Genomic DNA, 25158 nt, shown 5'->3' on the forward strand with positions numbered 1-25158 from the left:
TTCTTGTCACACGTGATCGCGCTGCGTTTTTTTTTCTTTTCAATTGTGTGACAAGAAAAGTCCAGTTAGGAGCTTACAAAGCTAATAGCTCTTACTCGAGCAAATGCGAGACCAGTTGCATTGAAAATGCTTGTTTAATTGGACAGCAGCGCAGAAACTTCAGTGAAGGTCCAGATGTGTGACAATCCAGAGGCCGTGATTGGTCGGAGGGCGTGTTCCAGTGCGCGTGGCTACTCGTGTGTGCGGCTGCTGGAGGATGAATGCAGGATCCGGCGACGAGGGGCGCTCAGATCCGAGCAGGAGCAGAGAGGGCGCGGATACAGAGGAACCGCCTAGAAGCCGTTTCCTTCACCTCTGAGTTGAGAACTCACAGAACAGCAGCCGAGAGCCCCTTTACAGCAAAGACTCACAAAAGCTCAGACCGCAGCGGAAAGAAGCCTAAAGGCGGGAACCTGTGGCAAGAGCCTCCCAGAGCCAGAAATACCTCTGAAGATGTCTGCACCCAAAGGCGTCGCCATCGACCTGGGCACCACCTACTCCTGTGTGGGAGTCTTCCAGCATGGCAAGGTGGAGATCATCGCCAACGACCAGGGCAACCGCACCACCCCCAGCTATGTGGCCTTCACAGACACTGAGAGGCTCATTGGAGACGCTGCCAAGAACCAGGTGTCCCTCAACCCCCAGAACACCGTCTTTGATGCCAAGAGACTGATTGGCAGGAAGTTTAATGACACAGTGGTGCAGGCTGACATGAAGCAGTGGCCCTTCAAGGTGGTGAGCGATGGTGGCAAGCCCAAGGTGCAGGTGGAGTACAAAGGGGAGAACAAGACTTTCTCCCCTGAAGAGGTGTCTTCCATGGTGCTGACCAAAATGAAGGAGACCGCTGAAGCATACCTGGGCCACCCAGTCTCAAATGCTGTCATCACTGTGCCTGCTTATTTCAATGACTCTCAGAGGCAGGCCACTAAAGATGCTGGGGTTATCGCTGGTCTGAATGTGCTGAGGATCGTCAATGAGCCCGCAGCAGCAGCTATCGCCTATGGACTGGAGAAAAGCAGCAGAGGAGAGCTTAATGTCCTGGTCTTTGACCTGGGTGGAGGTACCTTTGATGTCTGCATTCTAACAATTGATAATGGCATCTTTGAAGTCAAGGCTACAGCTGGAGACACCCACCTGGGGGGCGAAGACTTTGACAACCGAATAGTCAATCATTTAATTAAGGAATTCAAGAGAAAGCACAAGAAGGACATCAGCCAGAACAAGAGGGCAGTTCGGAGGCTTAGAACTGCTTGTGAGCGAGCCAAGAGAACCCTGTCTTCCAGCAATCAGGCCAGCATCCAGATTGACTCCCTTTTCGATGGCATTGATTTCTACACTTCCATCTCCAGAGCACGCTTTGAGGAGCTGTGTGCTGATCTCTTTAGAGGAACCCTTGAGCCTGTGGAGAAGGCCCTGAGAGAAGCGAAGCTCGACAAAACTCAAATCCATGACATTGTGCTCGTAGGAGGATCAACCCGCATCTTAAAAATCCAGAAACTGCTGCAGGACTTTTTCAACGGCAGAGAACTGAACAAAAGCATCAACCCAGACGAGGCTGTGGCCTACGGTGCAGCATTGGAAACAGCCATCATAATGGGTTACAAGCCTGAGAATCTTCTCCTGGATGCAGCACCTCTCTCACTGGGGATTGAGACAGCAGGTGGTGAGATGACTGTTCTCCTCAAACGCAACTCCACCATCCCAACCTTGCGAACCAAGATCTTCACGACCTGCTCTGATAACCAGCCTGGTGTCCTGATCCAAGTGTATGAGGGTGAAAGCTGTATGACGAAGGACAACAATCTCCTGGGGAAATTTGATCTGATCGGAATCACACCAGCCCCTCGTGGTGTGCCACAGATTGAGGTGACCTTTGATATAGATGCTAATGGCATCCTGAATGTATCTGCTGTGGACAACAGTTCAGGCAAACAGAACACAATCACCAATAACAAGAGCTGGCTGAGCAAAGAGGAGATTGAGAGGATGATGCAGAAGGCTGAGAGGTACAAAGCAGATGATGAAGCCCAGAGAGAGAAGGTCTTTGCCAAGAACACGCTGGAGTCCTACGCTTTCAACATGAAGAGCACAGTGGAGGGTGACAATCTTAAAGACAGGATCAGCAAAGACGACCGGAAGATGATAGTGGACAAATGTAACCAAGCCATCTCCTGCGTGGAGAACAACCAGCTGGCAGATAAGGAGGAGTATGAGCACCAGCAGAAGGAGCTGGAGAAGGTTTGCAATCCCATCATCACCAAGCTCTATCAGGCCGGTATACCTGGTGGAATGCCAGGTGCGAGCTGTGGAGCTCAGGCCTGCCCAGGGAGCTCCACCACTGGACCCACCATTGAGGAGGTGGATTAGTGATGGACAGTAATGGCTTATTCCAATGGTCTCACCATTGATGAGATGGATCAGTGATGGACCAGCAATTGACTCTTCTCCTGAATCCTCTATTAAGGAGGTGCATTGATGTGCACAATTATGGACTATCCGAATGGCCCCTCCATTGTAGAGGTGGATTAGTGATAGACAGCAATTGTCTCTTTTCCTGGACCCACCATTAGTGAGGTGAATAAAAAATACTTTTGGTCATTTATCGGACTTCTGGGTCAACCAGAACTTTCAGTGGCCACATGTACTGAGTACAGTCTAACTCAATTGCTTATTTGTATGATGAACAGATAATGAGTTCAAGTTAAAATACAGATTTTTAATTTATTTTTGTTTTAATATTACTTTTTATATTGATTGCATCACTGTAAATATAAAGATATTTTTTCTTTTCAATTAAACAACTGAATGGACCACTTCGGTGTTGCTTTTTAATTTAGCTGGTTAGTATGTGTATGCTCAGACGGGAAGGAAGTGTGTTTGTGAAATTGTAACATGTTTAAAGGACTGCCTAAGGCATCACTTGTGCTTTATTTGGGAGGGTGGTGTCAACACGGCCCTCTTTCAGGCTCTTTTGCTTGAGACTTCACATAGTGGTGGCTAATTAAGATAATCTTAATGTCCAAAATTAACTTTCAAAATATCTTGTGTCGTGAGGAATGTTCGTACAAAATAAAAGTAAACTGCACTTTGTGGCCGAGAGGGTTGTGACAAGAAGTCTGAAAGTGCTGGGTTTTTCAGAGCAGAATATGTTTCACAATTCTTGCTAACACGCCGACGGGGAGTGGTACTCAGCTCTCGGGACACGTCAATTCGTGTCCACCGGGTCATTCGATAGATAGGAGGTACATTTATAAACACTTCGCACTGACTTATGCTGATTCACTTCTACAATGTTCATTACTGGATCTGTAGTACTTGTGACTACTTGGAGAGCTAATAAGCTCTCTTCAAATCGTCATTAACTCTACCTAAACACTCTGTTGAGCCCTGAGGAAGACAATGAGATTATTGTCTCTTATGACGAAACACGTGTTGGCTGTTGTCTGTCGTACCAGTATTTGAATACTACATCTCAAGAGTAAACTGGATTCATCCTAATTTTTCTTGGTCTGCATTGTACCTGATCATTTGGAAGAGGACTTTATTGTACATAATCATGGACTATGTTTCCTTTAATTCACGTGTGCCTTGACATTTGCTGACTATGTTGTGTTTTTCTTCGAGAAACATTGGAGGAGTGGGAGGATCCTCCTGCCAGGAACACCGTGTTTATAATTGAATAATTTGTATAACTACTTGGGGATTCACTGTGAGCGCCTAGTCCTATAAACTTTCTTCCCTTTGTTGCTTCTTTCTTTGTTTACGTACAGCCTAACTCAATTGCTTATTTGTATGATGAACAGGTGATGAGTTCAAGTTAAAATACAGATTTTTAATTTATTTTTGTTTTAATATTACTTTTTTATATTGATTGCATCACTGTAAATATAAAGATATTTTTTCTTTTCAATTAAACAACTGAATGGACCACTTCGGTGTTGCTTTTTAATTTAGCTGGTTAGTATGTGTGTGCTCAGACGGGAAGATAGTGTGTTTGTGAAACTGTAACATGTTTAAAGGACTGCCTAAGGCATCACTTGTGCTTTATTTGGGAGGGAGGTGTCAACACGGCCCTCTTTCAGGCTCTTTTGCTCGAGACTTCATATACTGGTGGCTAATTAAGACAATCTTAATGTCCAAAATTAACTTTCAAAATATCTTGTGCAGTGAGGAATGTTCATACAAAATAAAAGTAAACTGCACTTTGTGGCAGAGAGGGTTGTGACAAGAAGTCTGAAAGTGCTGGGTTTTTCAGAGCAGAATATGTTTCACAATTAAAATGGGGCGCTGCTATGAATCTTTATTCAACAATTAATTCTTGCTAGACCTGTGCAGGCGCACGTGTTGCTAAAGCTTTATGGAATTCTAACTTGTCTGTCAGTTTTACATGTAACTTTCTGACAGGGTCAGGCATTTATGGGTTCAGAGATCGAGTCCATTTCAGCTTTATTAACAGTGCAGAAAGGGCAACAGGGAAGAGAGAATGCAGGGAGGTGGGGCGACTAATAACAGAAGGGTTGTGGTCCTGAGAGTACACAGTTGGAGAAGTGAGAACAGAAGGGTTGGGGTCCCCGAGAGTACACAGGGGGAGAAGAGAGAACAGAAGGGTTGGGGTCCCAAGAGTACACGGGGGAGAAGAGAGAACAGAAGGGTTGGTGTCCCAAAAGTGCACAGGGGGGATGGAGAGAGAAGTAAGAACAGAAGGGTTGGGGTCCTGAGAGTACAGAGGGGATAAGAGAGAACAGAAGGGTTGGGGTCCCGAAAGAACACGGGGGGAGTGTAGGAAAGTAGCCTCTTTCTAGCCTTGTTACCCCCACTTTTGGCCTGTTTGTGAGTGTATGTCAGGGTGTTTTCACTGTCTCACTGGGATCCTGCTAGCCAGGGCCCAGTGCTCATAGAGAAGACCCTATGTTGTCAGTGTGTTTGATATGTGTCACTGGGACCCTGCTAGCCAGGACCCCAGTGCTCATAAGTGTGTGGACTATATGTGTTCCCTGTGTGGTGCCTAACTGTATCACTGAGGCTGCTAACCAGAACCTCAGTGTTTATGCTCTCTTTGCTTTACAAATTGTCACTGCATGCTAGTGACTAATTTTACCAATTCAAATTGGCATACTGGAACATCCTTATAATTCCCTAGTATATGGTACCTAGGTACCCAGGGTATTGGGGTTCCAGGAGATCCCTATGGGCTGCAGCATTCCCCATAGGGAGCTCTGACAATTCTTACACAGGACTGCCACTGCAGCCTGAGTAAAATAACATCCACATTATTTCAAAGCCATTTTACACTGCACTTAAGTAACTTATAAGTCACCTATATGTCTAACCTTCACACTGCTCTTAAGTGACTTATAAGTCACCTATATGTATAACCTTCACATAGAGAAGGTTAGGTGCAAAGTTACTGAGTGTGAGGGCACCCTGGCATTAGCCAAGGTGCCTCTACATTGTTCAGGGCAAATTCCCCGGACTTTGTGAGTGCGGGGACACCAATACACGAGAGAAGAGGGGCTGGAGGGATCAGAGAGGACAGAAGGAAGTAGAGGGCACAGAGGATACAAATAAAGAAGGACTGGAGGGATCAGAGAGGAGGAAGGGAAGTAGAGGGCACAGAGGATACAAACAGAGAAGAGGGAGGGGCTGGAGGGATCAGAGAGGAGGGAGGGAAGTAGAGGACACTGAGGATACACATAGAGAAGAGGGACTGGAGGGATCAGAGAGCAGGAAGGGAAGTTGAGGGCACATAGGATACAAACAGAAAAGAGGGGCTGGAGGGACCAGTGAGGAAGGAGGAAGTATAGGGCACAGAGGATACAAATAGAGAAGAGGGGCTGGATGGATCAAAGAGGAGGGAGGGACGTAGAGGACATTGATAATACAAATAGAGACGAGGAGCTGGAGGGATCAGAGAGGAGGGAGGGAAGTAGAGGGCACAGAGGATACAAATAGAGACGAGGGGCTGGAGGGATCAGAGAGGAGGGATGAAGTAGAGGGCACAGAGGATACAAACAGAAAAGAGGGGCTGGAGGGATCAGAGAGGAGGGAGGGATCAGAGGACACTGAGGAGACAAATAGAGAAGAGGGACTTGAGGGACCAGAGAGAAAGAAGTTAAGTAGAGGACACTGACGATACAAATAGAGAAGAGGGGCTGGAGGGATCAGAGAGGAGGGAGGGAAGTAGAGGACACAAAGGTTACAAATAGAGAAGAGGGGCTGGAAGGATCAGAGAGGAGGGAGGGAAGTAGAGGACACTGAGGATACAAATAGAGAAGAGGGACTGGAGAGATCAGAGAGGAGGGAGGGAAGTAGAAGGCACAGATGATGCAAATATGAAGGGGGACTGGAGGGATCAGAGAGGAGAGAGGGAAGTAAAGGACACAGAGGATACAAATAGAGAAGAGGGGATGGAGGGATCAGAGAGCAGGAAGGGAAGTGGAGGGCACAGGGGATACAAATAGAGAAGAGGGGCTGGAGGGACCAGAGAGGAGAAAGGAGTCAGAGGACACTGAGGATACAAATAGAGAAGAGGGACTGGAGAGATCAGAGAGGAGGGAGGGAAGTAGAAGGCACAGATGATGCAAATATAGAAGGGGGACTGGAGGGATCATAGAGGAGAGAGGGAAGTAAAGGACACAGAGGATACAAATAGAGGAGAGGGGCTGGAGGGATCAGAGAGGAGGGAGGGAAGCAGAGGACACCGAGGATACAAATAGAGAAGAGGGTCTGGATGGATCCGAGAGGAGGAGGGGAAGATGAGGGCACAGAGAGCAGAAATTGAGAATTTGGACTGGAGGGATCAGAGAGGAGGGAGGGAAGTAGAGGACACTGAGGATACACATAGAGAAGAGGGACTGGAGGGATCAGAGAGCAGGAAGGGAAGTTGAGGGCACATAGGATACAAACAGAAAAGAGGGGCTGGAGGGACCAGTGAGGAAGGAGGAAGCAGATGACACTGAGAATAGAAACAGAGAAGAGGGACTGGAGGGATCAGGGAGCAGGAAGGGAAGTAGAGGGCACTGAGGATGCAAATAGAGAAGAGGGACTGGAGGGATCAGAGAGGAGGGAGGGAAGTAGAGGGCACTGAAGATACAAATGGAGAAGAGGGACTGGAGGGATCAGAGAGCAGGAAGGGAAGTAGAGGGCACAGAGGATACAAATAGAGAAGAGGGGCTGGAAGGATCAGAGAGGAGGGAGGGAAGTAGCGAGCACTGAGGATTCAAATAGAGAGGAGGGGCTGGAGGGATCAGAGAGGAGGGAGGGAAGTAGAGGACACTGAGGATACAAATAGAGGAGAGGGGCTGGAGGGATCAGAGAGGAGGGAGGGATCAGAGGACACTGAGGATACAAATAGAGAAGAGGGACTGGAGCGATCAGAGAGGAGGGAGGGAAGGAGAGAACACAGAGGATACAAATAGAGGAGAGGGGTTGGAGGGATCAGAGAGGAGGGACGGAAGTAGAGGGCACAGAGGATACATATAGAGGAGAGGGACTGGAGGGATCAGAGAGCAGGAAGGGAAGTAGAGGGCACAGAGGGTACATATAGAGAAGAGGGACTGGAGGGATCAGAGAGCAGGAAGGGAAGTAGAGGGCACAGAGGATACAAATAGAGAAGAGAGGCTGGAGGGATCAGTGAGGAGGGAGGAAGTAGAGGGCACAGAGGATACAAATAGTGAAGACGGGCTGGATGGATCAGGGAGGAGGGAGGGAGCAGAGGCCACTGAGGATACAAATAGAGAAAAGGGGCTGGAGGGATCAGAGGACACAGAGGATACAAATAGAGAAGAGGGGCTGGAGGGATCAGAGAGGAGGGAGGGAATTAGAGGACAAAGAGGATACAAATACAGAAGAGGGGCTGGAGGGATCACAGAGCAGGGAGGGAAGTAGAGGACACAGAGGATACAAATAGAGAAGGGGAGCTGGAGGGATCAGAGAGGAGGGTGGGAAGGAGAGGGCACAGAGGATACAAACAGAGAAGAGGGACTAGAGGGATCAGAGAGGAGGGTGGGAAGTAGAGGGCACTGAGGATACAAATAGAGAATGGGGCTGGAGGGATCAGAGAGGAGGGAGGGAAGCAGAGGACACAGAGAATACAAATACAGAAGGGGGGCTGGAGGGATCAGAGAGCAGGGAGGGAAGTAGAGGGCACTGAAGATACAAATAGAGAAGAGGGGCGGGAGGGATTAGAGAGGAGGGAGGGAAGTAGAGGACACTGAGGATACAAATAGAGAAGAGGGACTGGAGGGATTAGAGAGGAGGGAGGGAAGTAGAGGAAACCGAGGATACAAATAGGGAAGAGGTACTGGAGGGATCAGAGAGGAGGGAGGGAAGAAGAGGCCACTCAGGATAGAAATAGAGAAGAGGGGCTGGAGGGATCAGAGAGGAGGGAGGAAGTAGAGGGCACAGAGGATACATATGGAGAAGAGGGGATAGGGGATCAGAGAGGAGGGAGGGAAGTAGAGGGCACAGAGGATACAAACAGAGAAGAGGGACTAGAGGGATCAGACAGGAGGGAGGGAAGTAGAGGACACAGATGATACAAATAGAGAAGAAGGGCTGGAGGGATCAGAGAGGAGGGAGGGAAGGAGAGGACACAGAGGTTACAAATAGAGAAGAGGGGCTGGAGGGATCAGAGAGGAGGATGGGAAGTAGAGGGCACAGAGGATACAAATAGAGAAGATGGTCTGGAGGGATCAGAGAGAAGGGAGGGATCAGAGGACACTGAGGATACAAATAGAGAAGAGGGCTGGAGGGATCAGAGAGGAGGGAAGGAAGTAGTGGACACAGAGGATACAAATAGAGAAGAGGGGCGGGAGGGATCAGAGAGGAGGGAGGGAAGCAGAGAACACTGAGGATACAAATGGAGAAGAGGGACTAGAGGGATCAGAGAGGAGGGAGGGAATTAGAGAACACAGAGGATACAAATACAGAAGAGGGACTAGAGGGATCAGAGAGGAGGGAGGGAAGTTGAGGGCACTGAAGATACAAATGGAGAAGAGGGACTGGAGGGATCAGAAAGCAGGAAGGGAAGTAGAGGGCACAGAGGAAACAAATAGAGAATAGGGGCTGGAAGGATCAGAGAGGAGGGAGAGAAGTAGTGGGCACTGAGGATACAAATAGAGAAGAGGGGCTGGAGGGATCAGAGAGGAGGGAGGGAAGTAGAGGACACTGCGGATACAAATAGAGAAGAGGGACTGGACAGATCAGAGAGGAGGGAGGGAAGTAGAGGACACTGAGGATACAAATAGAGAAGAGGGACTGGAGGGATTAGAGAGGAGGGAGGGAAGTAGAGGACACTGAGGATACAAATAGAGAAGAGGTACTAGAGGGATCAGAGAGGAGGGAGGGAAGAAGAGGGCACTCAGGATAGAAATAGAGAAGAGGGGCTGGAGGGATCAGAGAGGAGGGAGGAAGTAGAGGGCACAGACGATACATATTGAGAAGAGGAGATAAGGGATCAGAGAGGAGGGAGTGAAGTAGAGGACACTGATGATACAAATAGAGAAGACGGGCTGGAGGGATCAGAGAGGAGGGAGGGAAGTAGAGGACACAGAGGATACAAATAGAGAAGATAGACTGGACGGATCAGAGAGCAGGAAGGGAAGCAGAGGGCACAGAGGATACAAATAGAGAAGCGGGGCTGGAGGGATCAGAGAGGAGGAAGGGAAGCAGAGGACACAGAGGATACAAATAGAGAAGCGGGGCTGGAGGGATCAGAGAGGAGGAACGGAAGTAGAGGGCACAGAGGATACAAATAGAGAAGATGGGCTGGAGGGATCAGAGAGAAGGGAGGGATCAGAGGACACTGAGGATACAAATAGAGAAGAGGGACTGGAGGGATCAGAGAGGAGGGAGGGAAGTAGTGGACACAGAGGATACAAATAGAGAAGAGGGGCGGAAGGGATCAGAGAGGAGGGAGGAAAGTAGAGAACACTGAGGATACTAATAGAGAAGAGGGACTAGAGGGATCAGAGAGGAGGGAGGGAAACAGAGGACACAGAGGATACAAATACAGAAGAGGGACTGGAGGGATCAGAGAGCAGGGAGGGAAGTAGAGGGCACTGAGGATACAAATAGAGAAGAGGGGCTGGAGGGATCAGAGAGGAGGGTGGGAAGTAGAGGGCACAGAAGATACAAACAGAGAAGAGGGACTAGAGGCATCAGAGAGGAGGGAGGGAATTAGAGGACAAAGAGGATACAAATACAGAAGAGGGGCTGGAGGGATCACAGAGAAGGGAGGGAAGTAGAGGACACAGAGGATACAAATAGAGAAGGGGAGCTGGAGGGATCAGAGAGGAGGGTGGGAAGGAGAGGGCACAGAGGATACAAACAGAGAAGAGGGACTAGAGGGATCAGAGAGGAGGGAGGGAATTAGAGGACACAGAGAATGCAAATACAGAAGAGGGGCTGGAGGGATCAGAGAGCAGAGAGGGAAGTAGAGGGCACTGAAGATACAAATAGAGAAGAGGGACTGGAGGGATTAGAGAGGAGGGAGGGAAGAAGAGGGCACTCAGGATAGAAATAGAGAAGAGGGGCTGGAGGGATGAGAGAGGAGGGAGGAAGTAGAGGACACTGAGGATACAAATAGAGAAAAAGTACTGGAGGGATCAGAGAGGAGGGAGGGAAGAAGAGGGCACTCAGGATAGAAATAGAGAAGAGGGGCTGGAGGGATCAGAGAGGAGGGAGGAAGTAGAGGGCACAGAGGATACATATGGAGAAGAGGGGATAGGAGATCAGAGAGGAGGGAGGAAGTAGAGGGCACAGAGGATACATATGGAGAAGAGGGGATAGGAGATCAGAGAGGAGGGATGGAAGTAGAGGGCACAGAGGATACAAACAGAGAAGAGGGACTAGAGGGATCAGACAGGAGGGAGGGAAGTAGAGGACACTGAGGATACAAATAGAGAAGAGGTACTGGAGGGATCAGAGAGGAGGGAGGGAAGAAGAGGGCACTCAGGATAGAAATAGAGAAGAGGGGCTGGAGGGATCAGAGAGGAGGGAGGAAGTAGAGGGCACAGAGGATACATATGGAGAAGAGGGGACAGGAGATCAGAGAGGAGGGATGGAAGTAGAGGGCACAGAGGATACAAACAGAGAAGAGGGACTAGAGGGATCAGACAGGAGGGAGGGAAGTAGAGGACACTGATGATACAAATAGAGAAGAAGGGCTGGGGGGATCAGAGAGGAGGGAGGGAAGTAGAGGACACGGAGGATACAAATAGAGAAGAGAGACTGGAGGGATCAGAGAGCAGGAAGGGAAGCAGAGTGCACAGAGGATACAAATATAGAAGCGGGCTTTAGGGATCAGAGAGGAGGAAGGGAAGGAGAGGACACACAGGTTACAAATAGAGAAGAGGGGCTGGAGGGATCAGAGAGGAGGAAGGGAAGTAGAGGGCACAGAGGATACAAATAGAGAAGATGGTCTGGAGGGATCAGAGAGAAGGGAGGGATCAGAAGACACTGAAGTACAAATAGAGAAGAGGGCTTGAGGGATCAGAGAGGAGGGAGGGAAGTAGTGGACACAGAGGATACAAATAGAGAAGAGGGGCGGGAGGGATCAGAGAGGAGGGAGGGAAGTAGAGAACACTGAGGATACAAATAGAGAAGAGGGATTAGAGGGATCAGAGAGGAGGGGGGGAATTAGAGAACACAGAGGATACAAATACAGAAGAGGGACTGGAGCGATCAGAGAGGAGGGAGGGAATTAGAGGGCACTGAAGATACAAATGGAGAAGAGGGACTGGAGGTATCAGAGAGCAGGAAGGGAAGTAGAGGGCACAGAGGATACAAATAGAGAGGAGGGGCTGGAAGGATCAGAGAGGAGGGAGGGAAGTAGCGGGCACTGAGGATACAAATAGAGAAGAGGGGCTGGAGGGATCAGAGAGGAGGGAGGGAAGTAGAGGACACTGCGGATACAAATACAGGAGAGGGGCTGAAAGGATAAGGGAGGAGGGAGGGATCAGAGGACACTGAGGATACAAATAGAGAAGAGGGACTGAAGCGATCAGAGAGGAGGGAGGGAAGGAGAGAACACAGAGGATACAAATAGAGGAGAGGGGTTGGAGGGATCAGAGAGGAGGGACGGAAGTAGAGGGCACAGAGGATACATATAGAGGAGAGGGACTGGAGGGATCAGAGAGCAGGAAGGGAAGTAGAGGGCACAGAGGATACATATAGAGAAGAGGGACTAGAGGGATCAGAGAGGAGGGAGGGAAGTAGAGGACACTACAGATACACATAAAGAAGAGGGAATGGAGGGATCAGAGGGCAGGGAGGGAAGTAAAAGACACTGAGGATACAAATAGAGGAGAGGGGCTGGAGAATTCAGAGAGGAGGAGGGAAGTAGAGGGCACAGAGGATACAAATAGAGAAGAAGAGCTGTAGGGATCAGAGAGGAGGGAGGGATTAGAGGACACTGAGGATACAAATAGAGAAGAGGGGCTGGAGGGATCAGAGAGGAGGGAGGGAAGCAGAGGACACTGAGGACACAAATAGAGAAGAGGGGCTTGAGGGATCAGAGAAAAGGAAGGGAAGTAGAGGGCATAGGGGATACAAATAGAGAAGAGGGGCTGGAGGGATCAGAGAGGAGTGAAGCAGAGGACACTGAGGATACAAATAGAGAATAGGGGCTGGAGGGATCAGAGAGGAGGGAGGGAAGTAGAGGACACTGAGGATAGAAATCGAGAATAGGTGCTGGAGGGAGCAGAGAAAAGGAAGGGACGTAGAGGGCATAGGTGATACAAATAGAGAAGAGGGGCTGGAGGGATCAGAGAGGAGGGAGGGAAGCAGAGGACACAGAGGATACAAAGAGAGAAGAGGGGCTGGAGGGATCAGAGTGCAGAAAGGGAAGCAGAGGGCGCAGAGGAAACAAATAGAGAAGAGAGGGTGGAGGGATCAGAGAGGAGGGAGGGAAGAAGAGGACACAGAGGATACAAATAGAGAAGAGCGGCTGGAGGGATCAGAGAGGAGGGGGGAAGTAGAGGACACAGAGGATACAAACAGAGAAGAGGGACTAGAGGGATCAGAGAGGAAGGAAGGATCAGAGGACACAGAGGATACAAATAGAGAAGAGGGAGGGGCTGGCGGGATCAGAGTGGAGGGAGGGAAGTAGAGGACACAGAGGATACAAATAGAGAAGAAGGACTAGAGGGATCAGAGAGGAAGGGGGGAAGTAGAGGGCACAGAGGATACAAATAGAGAAGAAGGACTGGGGGACCAGAGAGGAGGGAGAGAAGTAGAGGGCACTGAGGATAAAAATACAGAAGAGGGGCTGGAGGGATCAGAGAGGACGGAGGGATCAGAGGACACTGAGGATACAAATAGAGAAGAGGAGCTGGTGGGATCAGAGAGGAGGGAGTGAAGTAGAGGACACAGAGGATACAAATAGAGAAGAGGGGCTGGAGGGTTCAGACAGGAGAGAGGGAAGTAGGGGACACTGAGGATACAAAAAGAGAAGAGGAGCGGGAGGGATTAGAGAGCAGGGAGGGAAGTAGAGGGCACTGAGGATACATATAGAGAAGAGGGACTGTGGGATCAGAGAGGAGGGAGGGAAGTAGAGGACACTGAGGATACAAATAGGGAAGAGGGGCTGGAGGGATCAGAGAGGAGGGTGGGAAGTAGAAGGCACAGACAATGCAAATAGAGAAGGGGGAATGGAGGGATCAGAGAGGAGGGAGGGAAGTAAAGGACACTGAGGATACAAATAGAGGAGAGGGGCTGGAGAATTCAGAGAGGAGGGAGGGAAGTAGAGGGCACTGAGGATACAAACAGAGAAGAGGGACTAGAGGGATCAGAGAGGAGGAGGGAAGTAGAGGGCACAGAGGATACAAATAGAGAAGAAGAGCTGTAGGGGTCAGAGAGGAGAGAGGGATTAGAGGACACTGAGGATACAAATAGAGAAGAGGGAATGGAGGGATCAGAGAGGATGGAGGGAAGTAGAGGACACTGAGGATACAAATAGAGAAGAGGGGCTGGAGGGATCAGAGTGGAGGAAGGGAAGTAGAGGGCACAGAGGATACAAATAGAGAAGAAGGTCTGGAGGGACCATAGAGGAGGGAGGGAAGCAGAGGGCACAAACAATACAAATAGATAAGAGGGGCTGGAGGGATCAGAAAAGAATAGGAGAACAAGATGGCAGAGTGTACACATTTAGGAGGGCTGGAGGGTTAAAGAGGAGGAGGGGAAGTACAAATAAATATTAGGGACTGGGGGAATAGAGGGGAAGAATGAGGCACAGTGAGTACAAATTGAGAGGAGGGACTGGAAGAGATCGAAGAGTAGGGGGAGGGAAGACGAGGGCACAGAGAGAACAAATAGAGAAGTGCTGGAGGGATCAGAGAGTACAAAGAGAGAAGACAAGCTAAAGGGATCAGAGAGGAAGAGGTAAAGTAGAGGGAACAGACAGTATAAATAGGAAAGGGCTGGGGAGTCCAGAGAAGGAGGGCCGGAGAGATCAAGGGGGGTGATATGGAGGGCAGAAGCAGTATAAATGGAGAAGAGGGTCTGGATGGATCAGAGAGGAGGAGGGGAAGTCGAGGGCACAGAGAGCAGAAATGGAGAATTTGTACTGGAGGGATCAGAGAGGAGGGAGGGAAGTCGAGGGCACAGAGAGCGTGAATAGGTAGGAGGGGTTAGAGGGGTCAGAGAAGAAGAGGAGAAGTGGTCACACAGACATAGGGCTGCCACCTTTCCAGAGATGAACACCGGCCATCAGTTCACCGTTGAAGATTCTGCAAAGGCCCGGATGTGACTCTTAAGTTGACCTTTATTTGGAGTCTCCTGTATTCATCCGTACATGGCCTTTCTGTCACTGTTTATTCATCAGTCAGGGGTCATTAAGGCAGATATAGACACATTTTAAAGTGTTGTATCTGACATTTACTGTATAGAGTGTGTAACAAGAAGCTGAAACAAATACTGCTTTACCTGAGGTTTCTCATTTTGTACCGGTCTTGTCAACTTGAGGCCCCAGCTCCTCCTACCTTCCCTCTGTTGTCAGCCTGCTGCCCAACCCCATCCCACTTGCCCTCTGTTGTCAGCTTGCTGCCCAACCCCCTTCCACTTGCCCTCTGTTGTCAGCCTGCTGCCCAACCCCCTCCCACTTGCCCTCTGTTGTCAGCCTGCTGCCCAACCCCCTCCCACTTGCCCTCTGTTGTCAGCTTGCTGCCCAACCCCCCCCCCCCACCACCTGCCCTCTGTTGTCACCTTGCTGTCCCAGCCCTTCCGTCCACTCTCCATTGTGCATGCACCTCCCCAGGTGGTTCCACACCCCAATTATTTTCTTTATTGTTTTATTTTTTTGGGACCGACCACATGGCCCCCTAACTAGGTTGAACTGGCCCCGGCCTGCCTGTGTTCCGGTTCAGAGGGGTCTGGCCTGTCGGTGCAGGCTGGACGGTTCCTACTGGGGCAGGACCAAGGCTGGTCTAATCACAGGTGGCGTGGTGGGTAAAAGCGGTGGTTGTAATGCTACCCGAGTGATTGCCAGGGGTCAGACACATTGCACGCATTCCTCCCATCACCTTGTGAGTGTCTGATGTCTGGGAGTGTGACAGGCAGGACGGCGGCCGGGTTTGTGAGTGTGACAGGACTGAGTGCAGCAGGGACGGAGAATGTGCTGGGGCAGAGGTGTGAGGTGGTGTGGAAGAGGGTGAGAGTTGGGGAGGATCACAGAGACTTGACCCATGATAGGGCTTTCAGAGTGTGACAGATACAGAGGGTGACAGGGGCTGTGAGTGTGACAGGCGCTAGAAGTGTGACAGGGTTGGTGCTGGAGTCTCTGGGTGTGACAGGCGCTAGAAGTGTGACAGGGACTCTGAGTGTGACATGCGCTAGAAGTGTGACAGGGACTGTGAGTGTGACAGGTGCTAGAAGTGTGACAGGGACGGTGCTGGAGTCTCTGAGTGTGACAGGCGCTAGAAGTGTGACAGGGACTATGAGTGTGACAGGCGCTAGAAGTGTGACAGGGTCGGTGCTGGAGCCTCTGAGTGTGACAGGCAGTAGAAGTGTAACAGGGACTGTGAGTGTGACAGGCGCTAGAAGTATGACAGGCGCTAGAAGTGTGACACGGACGGTGCTGGGGTCTCTGAGTGTGACAGGCGCTAGAAGTGTGACAGGCGCTAGAAGTGTGACAGGGACTGTGAGTGTGACAGGCGCTAGAAGTGTGACAGGCGCTAGAAGTGTGACATGAACTGTGAGTGTGACAGGCGCTAGAAGTGTGACAGGGACTGTGAGTGTGACAGGCGCTAGAAGTGTGACAGGCGCTAGAAGTGTGACAGGGACTGTGAGTGTGACAGGTGCTAGAAGTGTGACAGGCGCTAGAAGTGTGACACGGACGGTGCTGGGGTCTCTGAGTGTGAGAGGCGCTAGAAGTGTGACATGAACTGTGAGTGTGACAGGCGCTAGAAGTGTGGGCGCTAGAAGTGTGACAGGGACTGTGAGTGTGACAGGCGCTAGAAGTGTGACATGAACTGTGAGTGTGACAGGCGCTAGAAGTGTGACAGGCGCTAGAAGTGTGACATGAACTGTGAGTGTGACAGGCGCTAGAAGTGTGACAGGCGCTAGAAGTGTGACAGGGACTGTGAGTGTGACAGGTGCTAGAAGTGCAACATGGACCTGGATGGGGTGGGTGATACGCACTGGGAGTGTGCCAGGAGCTGAGAATGTCACGAACGGGGCACCTGACAGGGATCAGGAAGGTGGCAGTGTTGTGGAGGATGTCAAGGATTGGGTGGGAGACGGAATTGGAATTGTGAAGGGCTTGAGAGGGTGACAGGGACTGGGATTCTCGCAGGACCTGGGAGGGCTGCAAGGTTAGAGATCATGAAGGGGGTGGGGCCAAGGGCATAGCTTAATCAGTGAGGTTCAGGGGGTGAGAGTCTCAACCATCTCCACAAGCGCCCAACTAAAGGAGATGTTGTGTCAAGCGGGGTTTGCAGGGCTGGTTGATGGGCTTCGGGAGAGCAGCGGCCTTGGCTGTTTAAAGGGTCAAATCCTGGGACAGGTATATTCTGAGAAGGAATGCAAGTTCTTTGGGCGCTTAGAGTCTACGCAATGGTTTGTTGTATAGGAGGAGCTGTGATAATATCTGACAGAAGACTGGAGGGTTGGGTGCAGCTCTAGAAACTGAGCCATGCGCGGTTTACACTTTCTGATCCTAATGAGACAAGTCAGAAGGCTGAGCGTCTGCTGCAGTGATCAGTATGTGACAACTTTAATGTCATAGTTTTCAATGCGGTGAGATGCCCCAAGGAACTAATGCACTTACTAATGTGTGTACGTATGTGTGTGATGTATGTGTCGCTGCATGCACGCATATGTGTACAACCCCGCAGGCTGGCTTATCCTTCTATTAATTACATATTAGTTAGAAAGAACCTCACTGCAAGGGACAGTGTATCCCTTCCGGGGCAGGAGTGCCTCCTCCAGAGCCCAAGGCACATGACCCGACTGTACTCGTGACCCTCGTTCACCCCTAAAGTGTGCCGGCTCATGTAATGTGTTTATTTCACTGCTGCCCCAGGAGTGATATTTCCTAGAAGATGCTCCGCATGTAATCAGTAGGTAGAATTCCTTTACGGTATTCCTTGTCTGAATGCGGGCAGCATGTGTTAAAGCGCTACAATGTACAACCCATGCACAGACGATGCAAGGCTCCAAGTGATGTTTCCCACCATCAGCCAGTCCTGCGGTTATAGCCAAGAGCACTCCACATCCAGTGGGTTCAAGACTCAAACTGCAAGTACCACAGTGCAAAGTGTTGTTGCTTCTAATCAGCCACTCCACGTTTCCGGGGTCCATGACGCGTGATCTGCAGCTTGGTCCGTTTTTTTTCCTTTGAATTCTGGGACTTGTAGTTTCGTTTACTCTGTTTAAAACAGAACTACAAGTCCTGGGATTGAAAGGAAACCCCTGGACTGGATCAGTTCGTCATGCATGGACCTGTGAAACCTGGCAGCTGTGTATCAGTCATGACTGTCCGAAGGTGCCACCGAGGCACATGCATTACACACTGGCTGCTTCCAGCACTTCCAACCTCATAGTGGATGTAAACCTTGCAGCCCACCATGGGGTAAGCAGGGGCTGGGCCTTCTTCATGGAGTTGTGCGTTTCTGAGATAAGATCTCATGGTTCCAGGATTAAACTCATTCTGACCTGAGCTGCTGTCGCCGTGATACAGAAATGCAGGAAAATAAAGCGTCTACCCTCAGTGGATGTGTCTGCAGGCAGAAGTTCAGCGGGGACTCGGATTGGCTGGTAGCCTTCCTGCTCCCATTGGTCGCTGTTGAGGGCAGCTTCCAATGGACGCGCGGAATTGGTGGTTTCCTTGTCGGTTTGTTTTGCTTCAAATCTAAAGTGCGCGATTGGAAAAGCCGTGGGGTGGGAAGTGAAGCTTGAGTCTTTTTTCTGATAGGAGGTCTCAGTGTCCAATCAGTACACGGCATAGAGAGTTCCCTCTTTGGTCCGCAGACTGTTCTTAAACATACTGGTTGAATGAAAGGTAAGGGCTCTTTTTATTGGAGAATGTGGGATCCAATGAGGAGGCAGGATTCACGGTTTCCTTTCTGGTCAGCGCGAATGCCCGGTTTGGGGATTGACAGGCCTTATCTTGGCCTCTCTGGCGATTACGCGTCATACGCAGCTGCTTGATACAAAGGACTATAGCGTGGGCATTATTGAGGTTTCCTCTGTGGGCCGCATACTTTTCTAACAGTAGCTGGGCGAATGAATCTAAGGGTTGTTTTTATTGGAGAATGTGGGATCCAATGAGGATGCGGGATTTACAACCCCTTTCGGCCCAGCTTGACATTCTATCGTTGTTCTTGTTTAATGCAGGTTTGTAACTGTGATACAAGTAGAACCTTTTCACACAGAGACTTTGTGATGTTTTTTCTGCGGCAGCCTGAAGGGATAGCAGACTGTCGGCGAGATGCAGCTGAGAGTCACGACATGTTCTGAGTGATGCGAGGTGTTCCAGCAATGCTATTGGACGTTAGCTTCAACCTATCAGGTGCCAGTGTTACTGGTTTCCTCTCTGGTCCGCCAGGAGTGTTTGGTGCCAGGTGAAAGAGGTTTGAGAGGTTATGGGAGGGGTTTGTTTGATTGAACAGTTTGAGATTTTTTTTTTTTACCAATACTAGTGTTTAGAGCTTTATATAAATAGGGGACCGGAGATGGTCGATGACACATTGAAGGGCTTCGCACAGGACACTTCGCCTCCTTCTCAGCATTATCTTGAGGTTACTTGCTATGGAGTTATGGGGGAGGCTGTTTTTGTGAGTGTGTGTTACCTGACAGTGGTGGAAGGTTGGAAATGTGGGCTTTGTGATCTATGGATGGGTATTGTTGAAATCAGCAAGTTAATTATGAGAAACATGCTCGTTTTGGAATAATGGTTTATACTAGTGATTAATGCATTTGGGCCCATATTTAAACTTTTTGACGCAAATGCAGTTTTGCGTCAAAAAGTATAGAACCGGTTTGCATCATTCCAGGCGCCAAATTTATGGAATCCTGAAAACCAACGCAAAGCGTGGGCTAGCTTTTGGGAAAATGACGTAAGCCGGGTGGGGTTGGCAGTACGGGGTAAAGGGGTTTTGCCTCAAAAAATGATGCTAGGCTGGTTAGAGACAAAACAATGCCTTTAACCAGCTTAGCATAATTTCCTGATACAAATCCATCCATACCACAGCAACAAGGAGTAGAGATGAAAGTGCCCCCTTACGCACTCCAATCGTCGCCAGTGTTATAATGATGAGAAATCAATGGTTCTTTAGAATCACGCTTTATTCTCATCTCCACTTCTCCTCATCAGCTCTTCACATCTCCTCTTCTCTCAGCTCTCTCTCCCAACATTCTATTGTAACTCCTCTACCTAACAGCCAGAACATTCCATCCTAAAGGGAAGGTAAGGGGGGGGAACATACTACTTATATTTAATTATGTCATAACCTCTAATCTAACAAAATCTTCCTATATGTAATTACATGTTGCTACCTTATAATATTACAACTAAATTACAACAAGCCTTTTTTTCTGATGATCACCACTTTAGGTCTTTTCATCTGGAAGAGGTAAAGTGTCAGCACACTAAAATATAATAGGGTTCTCTATTATTCATTTGACTGCTCCCCCAATCAAGGAGTCCACCTATCACACCATGAGAAACATATACTGCTACAGGACACAGAGCATGTTACAATAACTTAGCAGGTTCAAGCATGTGATACAGAAATGTGTGTGCAGCTCCCTGATCACAAGTTTAAATGTTGAAGAAAGAGCAGGGACTACAATTTGAAGGCACCTCCTACAGCTATCCATGTGTAACCTGCAGCTCACAGGTTCAGGGAATATATGTCTGGCCTCCTAAAGGCAGTACAGAACCTAAAGGCAGTTCACTCAGGAAAGTTGCTCTGTACAACTAGGAACATTCACTTTTTTTCTGATGTCAGCAGAAATGTGTTTATGATTCATCCTGAAACTTGGAAAATTGTTTCCCTGATGTTTATCAGATAATTGTCCTTGAGCCAGGGGCTTCATTTTCACAACAAGAGGAATGGGGGGCATTTTATAACAAAGGGCACTGCTAGGCAACAGAGTGATGTGTTTGATTGCTTAAAGCCCTGGTACAATAACTCAGTGGGTTAATGTGCCTGCTCCACCAAACTTTATATAACTCAGTTGTGATAAAGAACTGAGGGGACGCGAGGGGAAGTGATATGCCCAGGATCTTACAATGTGTTCAAGTGTGGGACTCTACACAGTCACCTAAGTGAGTAGTGACTGAGGCTTGATCTTCGGTTCCATTTCAGGAAAGAACTGTTGTTTGAGCCCTAATGCAATCCATGGTATTATGTTTGTTTTGCTGGATTGTAGTGAGCAAGAATTGGAGAATAAAAATGAGTTGCCTGAATTTTAAGCAGAAGATTATGGACAATAGAGAATGAAAATATATTCAAGTGCCATTTTGCAGTTAAAGACTTAACTCAATTGTTTTGGTCAACAGAATAATTTTCAATATAAACATTCAAGCTTATAGATTCTGCTTCAGGTCACGTTCTTGCCTTGCGTTTATGGAAAAAGCCTACATTTATCAATACAGGTCTGCATATAATGTCAATGAAATAGAATATTTGAAGATCAAGGGCGTGATTTAGCACTCGGCGGACGGGCTACTCCGTCACAGTGGTGATGGATATCCCATCCGCTGAAATCTAAATCCTATAGTAAATAATGGTATTTCGATTTCGGCGGATGGGATATCAGTCACAATTGTGCGGAGTAGCAAGTCTGCCGAGTTCCAAATCAGGCCCCATATCTTTTATATTATTTTCATGTATCAAAATGCAACAAAGGGGAAAAGTGTACACCGCGCCTACAATCCTGGGGCTGTCAAGTGGTGGAGTGATCAATTAAACAACCTCCATTTCCAAGCCCCACCCCCCTCTCCTGATGGAGACAAAAGTGACAGTGAGTACTGATGTCAAGGTAGTTAAACGACAAGTTGTTAAGCTGAGGCTTCAGCCCTCCAGTGACCGGGTCGCATGTGCGGCAATGTCCGCCAAAGTACAATATTTTAAACAAGGCTCATTAATACAAAGTAGACAATCTACCATCCTTCCTCGCTTATATCTCCCCCAAAATGCCAAAGGATACCCAAGAACTCAAATACCTACTGCCCTTACATTTCCCCTTTCCCTTCTCACAAGTGTTCTTTCCACAGCCATCTCACCCACACAAGTGACCCACCTCTTAAGGCTAAACCCACCTTAATCTGCTCCAACTCTCCCACACTTCTACTTCAGCCCCTCAGTTGTGCTCCCCCATGAGTCTCCATCCCCCCAACTCATGCCAACCAGGAAAACCCAGGTAAGGTGTGTTCCTTCCCCACACTTCCTTTAGCAAAAAAACACAGACATCTACTTGTTCCCACAATGCTCGACACCATACCCTCTCACCTAACAGCTTTGCAACAAATACCTGCAAATTAATAGAATAATATACATTTCCAAAAAGGGATAGATGCACTCCATCTGAGCAATAGAACATGGCATCTCCCATGGGCTTGATTCACACAAAATGCCAGAGGTAATGGAAGTGACATCACATACCATTTGACCTTAATAACATCACACCAAGGGACATCATGTGACCCCGACTCAGTTTTCATCGAGGGAGGCATGTCACATGACCTTAGCACGGCAACAATTGAGGGTTTGTTTTGGATAGTATTTCAAAGTAACACAAAGTTGCGCTGTGCACTGCTTTGCGTCATTTTGTATCAAGGGGGTGTTACATGGGTGGTTCACTGGTGTTCCTATGCAATCTCTGCAAACACTCATGGGTTTTGAAACTAATTCCTTTCGTAGATGGCAATTAGATCCAAAGTCTTATGCCACTGTGAGGCAGGTGTAACAAGAGAAACATTTCTCCTAGTTTGTTCCAGCTTTTCATCTTTGCTGGAGTGTACATCACACATACAAAGTAGGAAGCAACCTTAAAGAATAGTTTTTGTATTTTTAGGGACCCCTTCTAGTACAGAACCTTTGCTTCAGAGAACTCACACACCCTTGCACTATGGCCCACGTTTGTGTGTATTGGTGCATGACTGTCACAAGTGTGCCAGAACATGGGGTGAGAGAAAATGTGTCATATCTTATTAGATACAGCACATTTTTGTCTCTCTCCCATTGACACAAGTCAGGGGCACCAACTCTGGTGCAGTGTTGCCTTGCATCAAAGAATAGAAAATCTAGGTCTCAATCTCACCCACTCACTGCTTGGCACTGAGTTTCACTCACTTCGACTCGCAGACATGCTTACACATATAGACACATGCTCACACATGCACACACTCTCTCTCTCTCGCACATAAACACACTCTCACCCGTAAGCATGCATACACCATACAGTTAAACCCATTTTTACTCTCCACAACTGTCACCAAAGGTCCTAAATGCACTTAATCTTTTATTCCACTAATAGTAAATAATAAGCTATTTTTCAATAATTTTATGATGAAAACCAGACAGACAATACTGATCACAGAGCCACCCCGGTGTACTTGAGACTGATGTTGCCCCTCTGATGCTAGGAGTCGCAAAAGAAGTGCCAGGGGTCACAAGGGGCAATCCAGGGGATGCAGTTGCCACCCCTGGGGACCCCTAAATGACATCCATAGTATCTTCTTTAATTTTACAATGTGATAAAACTTTTATCCATGTGCCTGCACAAGAAAAAAATGTTTATAGTCATCCCACTACTCCCTTTTTGGAACAAATTCACTCCATATGATGTATGTGCAGCCTAAAAGCTCTTCATCCTTACCAGGTCCTCTTTCATGTTCTTCAGCAAAGAGAGGCCCTATAGCTGCATCAGATCATTGTCTCCTAGATTTATTAGTAGTAAATCTGGACAACCTCTGCCCACAAGCAGTTCAGCCACAGCTGCCCCCACCTCCTCCCACTCTTACGCCACCAATATACACCACGTCTACTACTTGGTAGTTCCAATGAGCGGCCACATGGATGGCTGTCAGAGACCTTTGCAGCCCGCTGAACCAATGAATGCGCCAGAATCCATGTCACAATTCTTTCAACCCCAAAATCTTCTGCCAAGCCCTGAAAAATGTCCAACACTTCTTGGTAATCTTCTGAACCTCCCTTCCCAACAAACAAGAAATCGTCCAGATAAGGTGAAATCAGCCTCTGGCCAGTTTTTCTTGACAAAACCCATTGTAAGAAGGTGCTGAAACTTTCAAAAAGAGAACAAGAAATCACACAACCCACGGGCAAAACTCTGTCTGCATATACTGCCCTTCGAACTGCACCCCCAGCAAAGAGAAGCCCGGACTGTCATTATGTGAAATGCTGACTTAATGTCACGTTTTGCCTATTCCGCCCAAACATAATTGCATCAACCACTGCAGCATCATGCACTGTTGCATCTTGCTGAGTAATTCACTTATGCCCCTTCTGACCAAGACAAATGGTGAAGTAAACAACATCCCCTGGAGTTTCTTTGGAACCACGCCCACAAGGGGCACCATCAATTCTTGCAAAGGCCACTCAGAAATGGAGCTGCAATGCTTTCTTTCTGCACTTCTTTCCTTCTTGTCTCTTTCATCACTGACTGAAGCTGACCAGCACTGTTGCCTCAGGCCTTGATATCTCAATCTAAAGTCTTCACTGACACCCCTTTCAGTCTGTCGGCCACTTCTCCCTCTCTGGATAACATACCAGCCAACCCGACATCTAAGACTTAGACTGCTGCCCCCTGGACTGGGACGACTCCCACTGTTCCTGCACCATCCACAGCCAAAACATTGTGTAAGCGGGTGTCTCCCCACACAGGCACAGCATTCATATCAATAGTAGCAAAACTAGCCGAAGCACATTCCACTGTTAGACTCCCGAGATGCCACAATCAGGACCCCTGGCTGTCCTCTTCCAGAGCTTCCCACAGACAGGATGACCCAGGAAGGGCTGGTGCTGAATCAGCATACCACTTGATGTGTCTGCAGCTGGCACCAGCCGTGTGGGTGCCATCCACTGCAACCACAGCTCCCAATCAGCTCCCCTCCCAGGATTTCTCTGTATTGATGCTCAAAAGTGCTTTGAGTTCCTCTGTATCTCTGTTCCATCTTAAGACCCTCAAATTCAACTGTGCCTGGCGCATAACATCAATGTACCTAGGGAAAGGAGCAGCTCTATCAGCCTAACGTTTACAGTGTACACTAGTATAGATTAGAGCCCTGATGTCCATGTCTCGATATTTACCGGGACCCCAGGATGTCTGGCCCGCTCCCATTCATCTTCCCATGTAAGACAATCTTTTTTCGGTCTCACTCTTCGCTCCTGTATTTCCACCCTTCTCATCCTCTTCCTTTCCTTCCTTCCCTTGATGCTCCCCAGAGTTCGCCTCCTGAACTTCACAAGTCACTTTTATCCATCTTGTCTCCTGATTTTGCATCTGACCCCGTTACCCGTCATCACCCGCTGCATCTGATTTATCTTGACGCCCTCACTCCCTAGATACCCTTACACCCCACAACGACCACCACTCCCCTGTGTGTGATATCAGTGAGCAGGTGGTGGATAAATGGCTGGAGAGCAGTAGTGT

At 48.6% G+C, this 25158-nt stretch overlaps 1 protein-coding gene and 1 long non-coding RNA gene across 2 annotated transcripts in view; both read left to right on the forward strand.

The window, feature by feature from the left end:
• Positions 1–492: 492 nt before the first annotated feature.
• LOC138302207 (heat shock 70 kDa protein-like) lies at positions 493–2406 on the forward strand. Its single transcript, XM_069242542.1, has one exon. It carries the CDS (start codon positions 493–495, stop codon positions 2404–2406), a length of 1914 nt encoding a protein of 637 aa, XP_069098643.1.
• Positions 2407–18461: 16055 nt separating this feature from the next.
• Positions 18462–25158, forward strand: part of LOC138302208 (uncharacterized) — a 67148-nt gene continuing 60451 nt past the window's right edge. Inside the window, exon 1 of the long non-coding RNA XR_011205338.1 lies at positions 18462–18538. This is a non-coding gene — a long non-coding RNA (uncharacterized lncRNA). The remainder of the gene's footprint in view (positions 18539–25158) is intronic.

The sequence above is a fragment of the Pleurodeles waltl genome, chromosome 6 (genome assembly GCF_031143425.1).
Source record: "Pleurodeles waltl isolate 20211129_DDA chromosome 6, aPleWal1.hap1.20221129, whole genome shotgun sequence".
In the NCBI taxonomy this organism is placed as follows: Eukaryota; Metazoa; Chordata; class Amphibia; order Caudata; family Salamandridae; genus Pleurodeles; species Pleurodeles waltl.

What these genes read in the sequence shown, in the direction of transcription:
- LOC138302207 (XM_069242542.1), top strand. Translation starts at nt 493, where the DNA reads ATGTCTGCACCCAAAGGCGTCGCCATCGACCTGGGCACCACCTACTCC.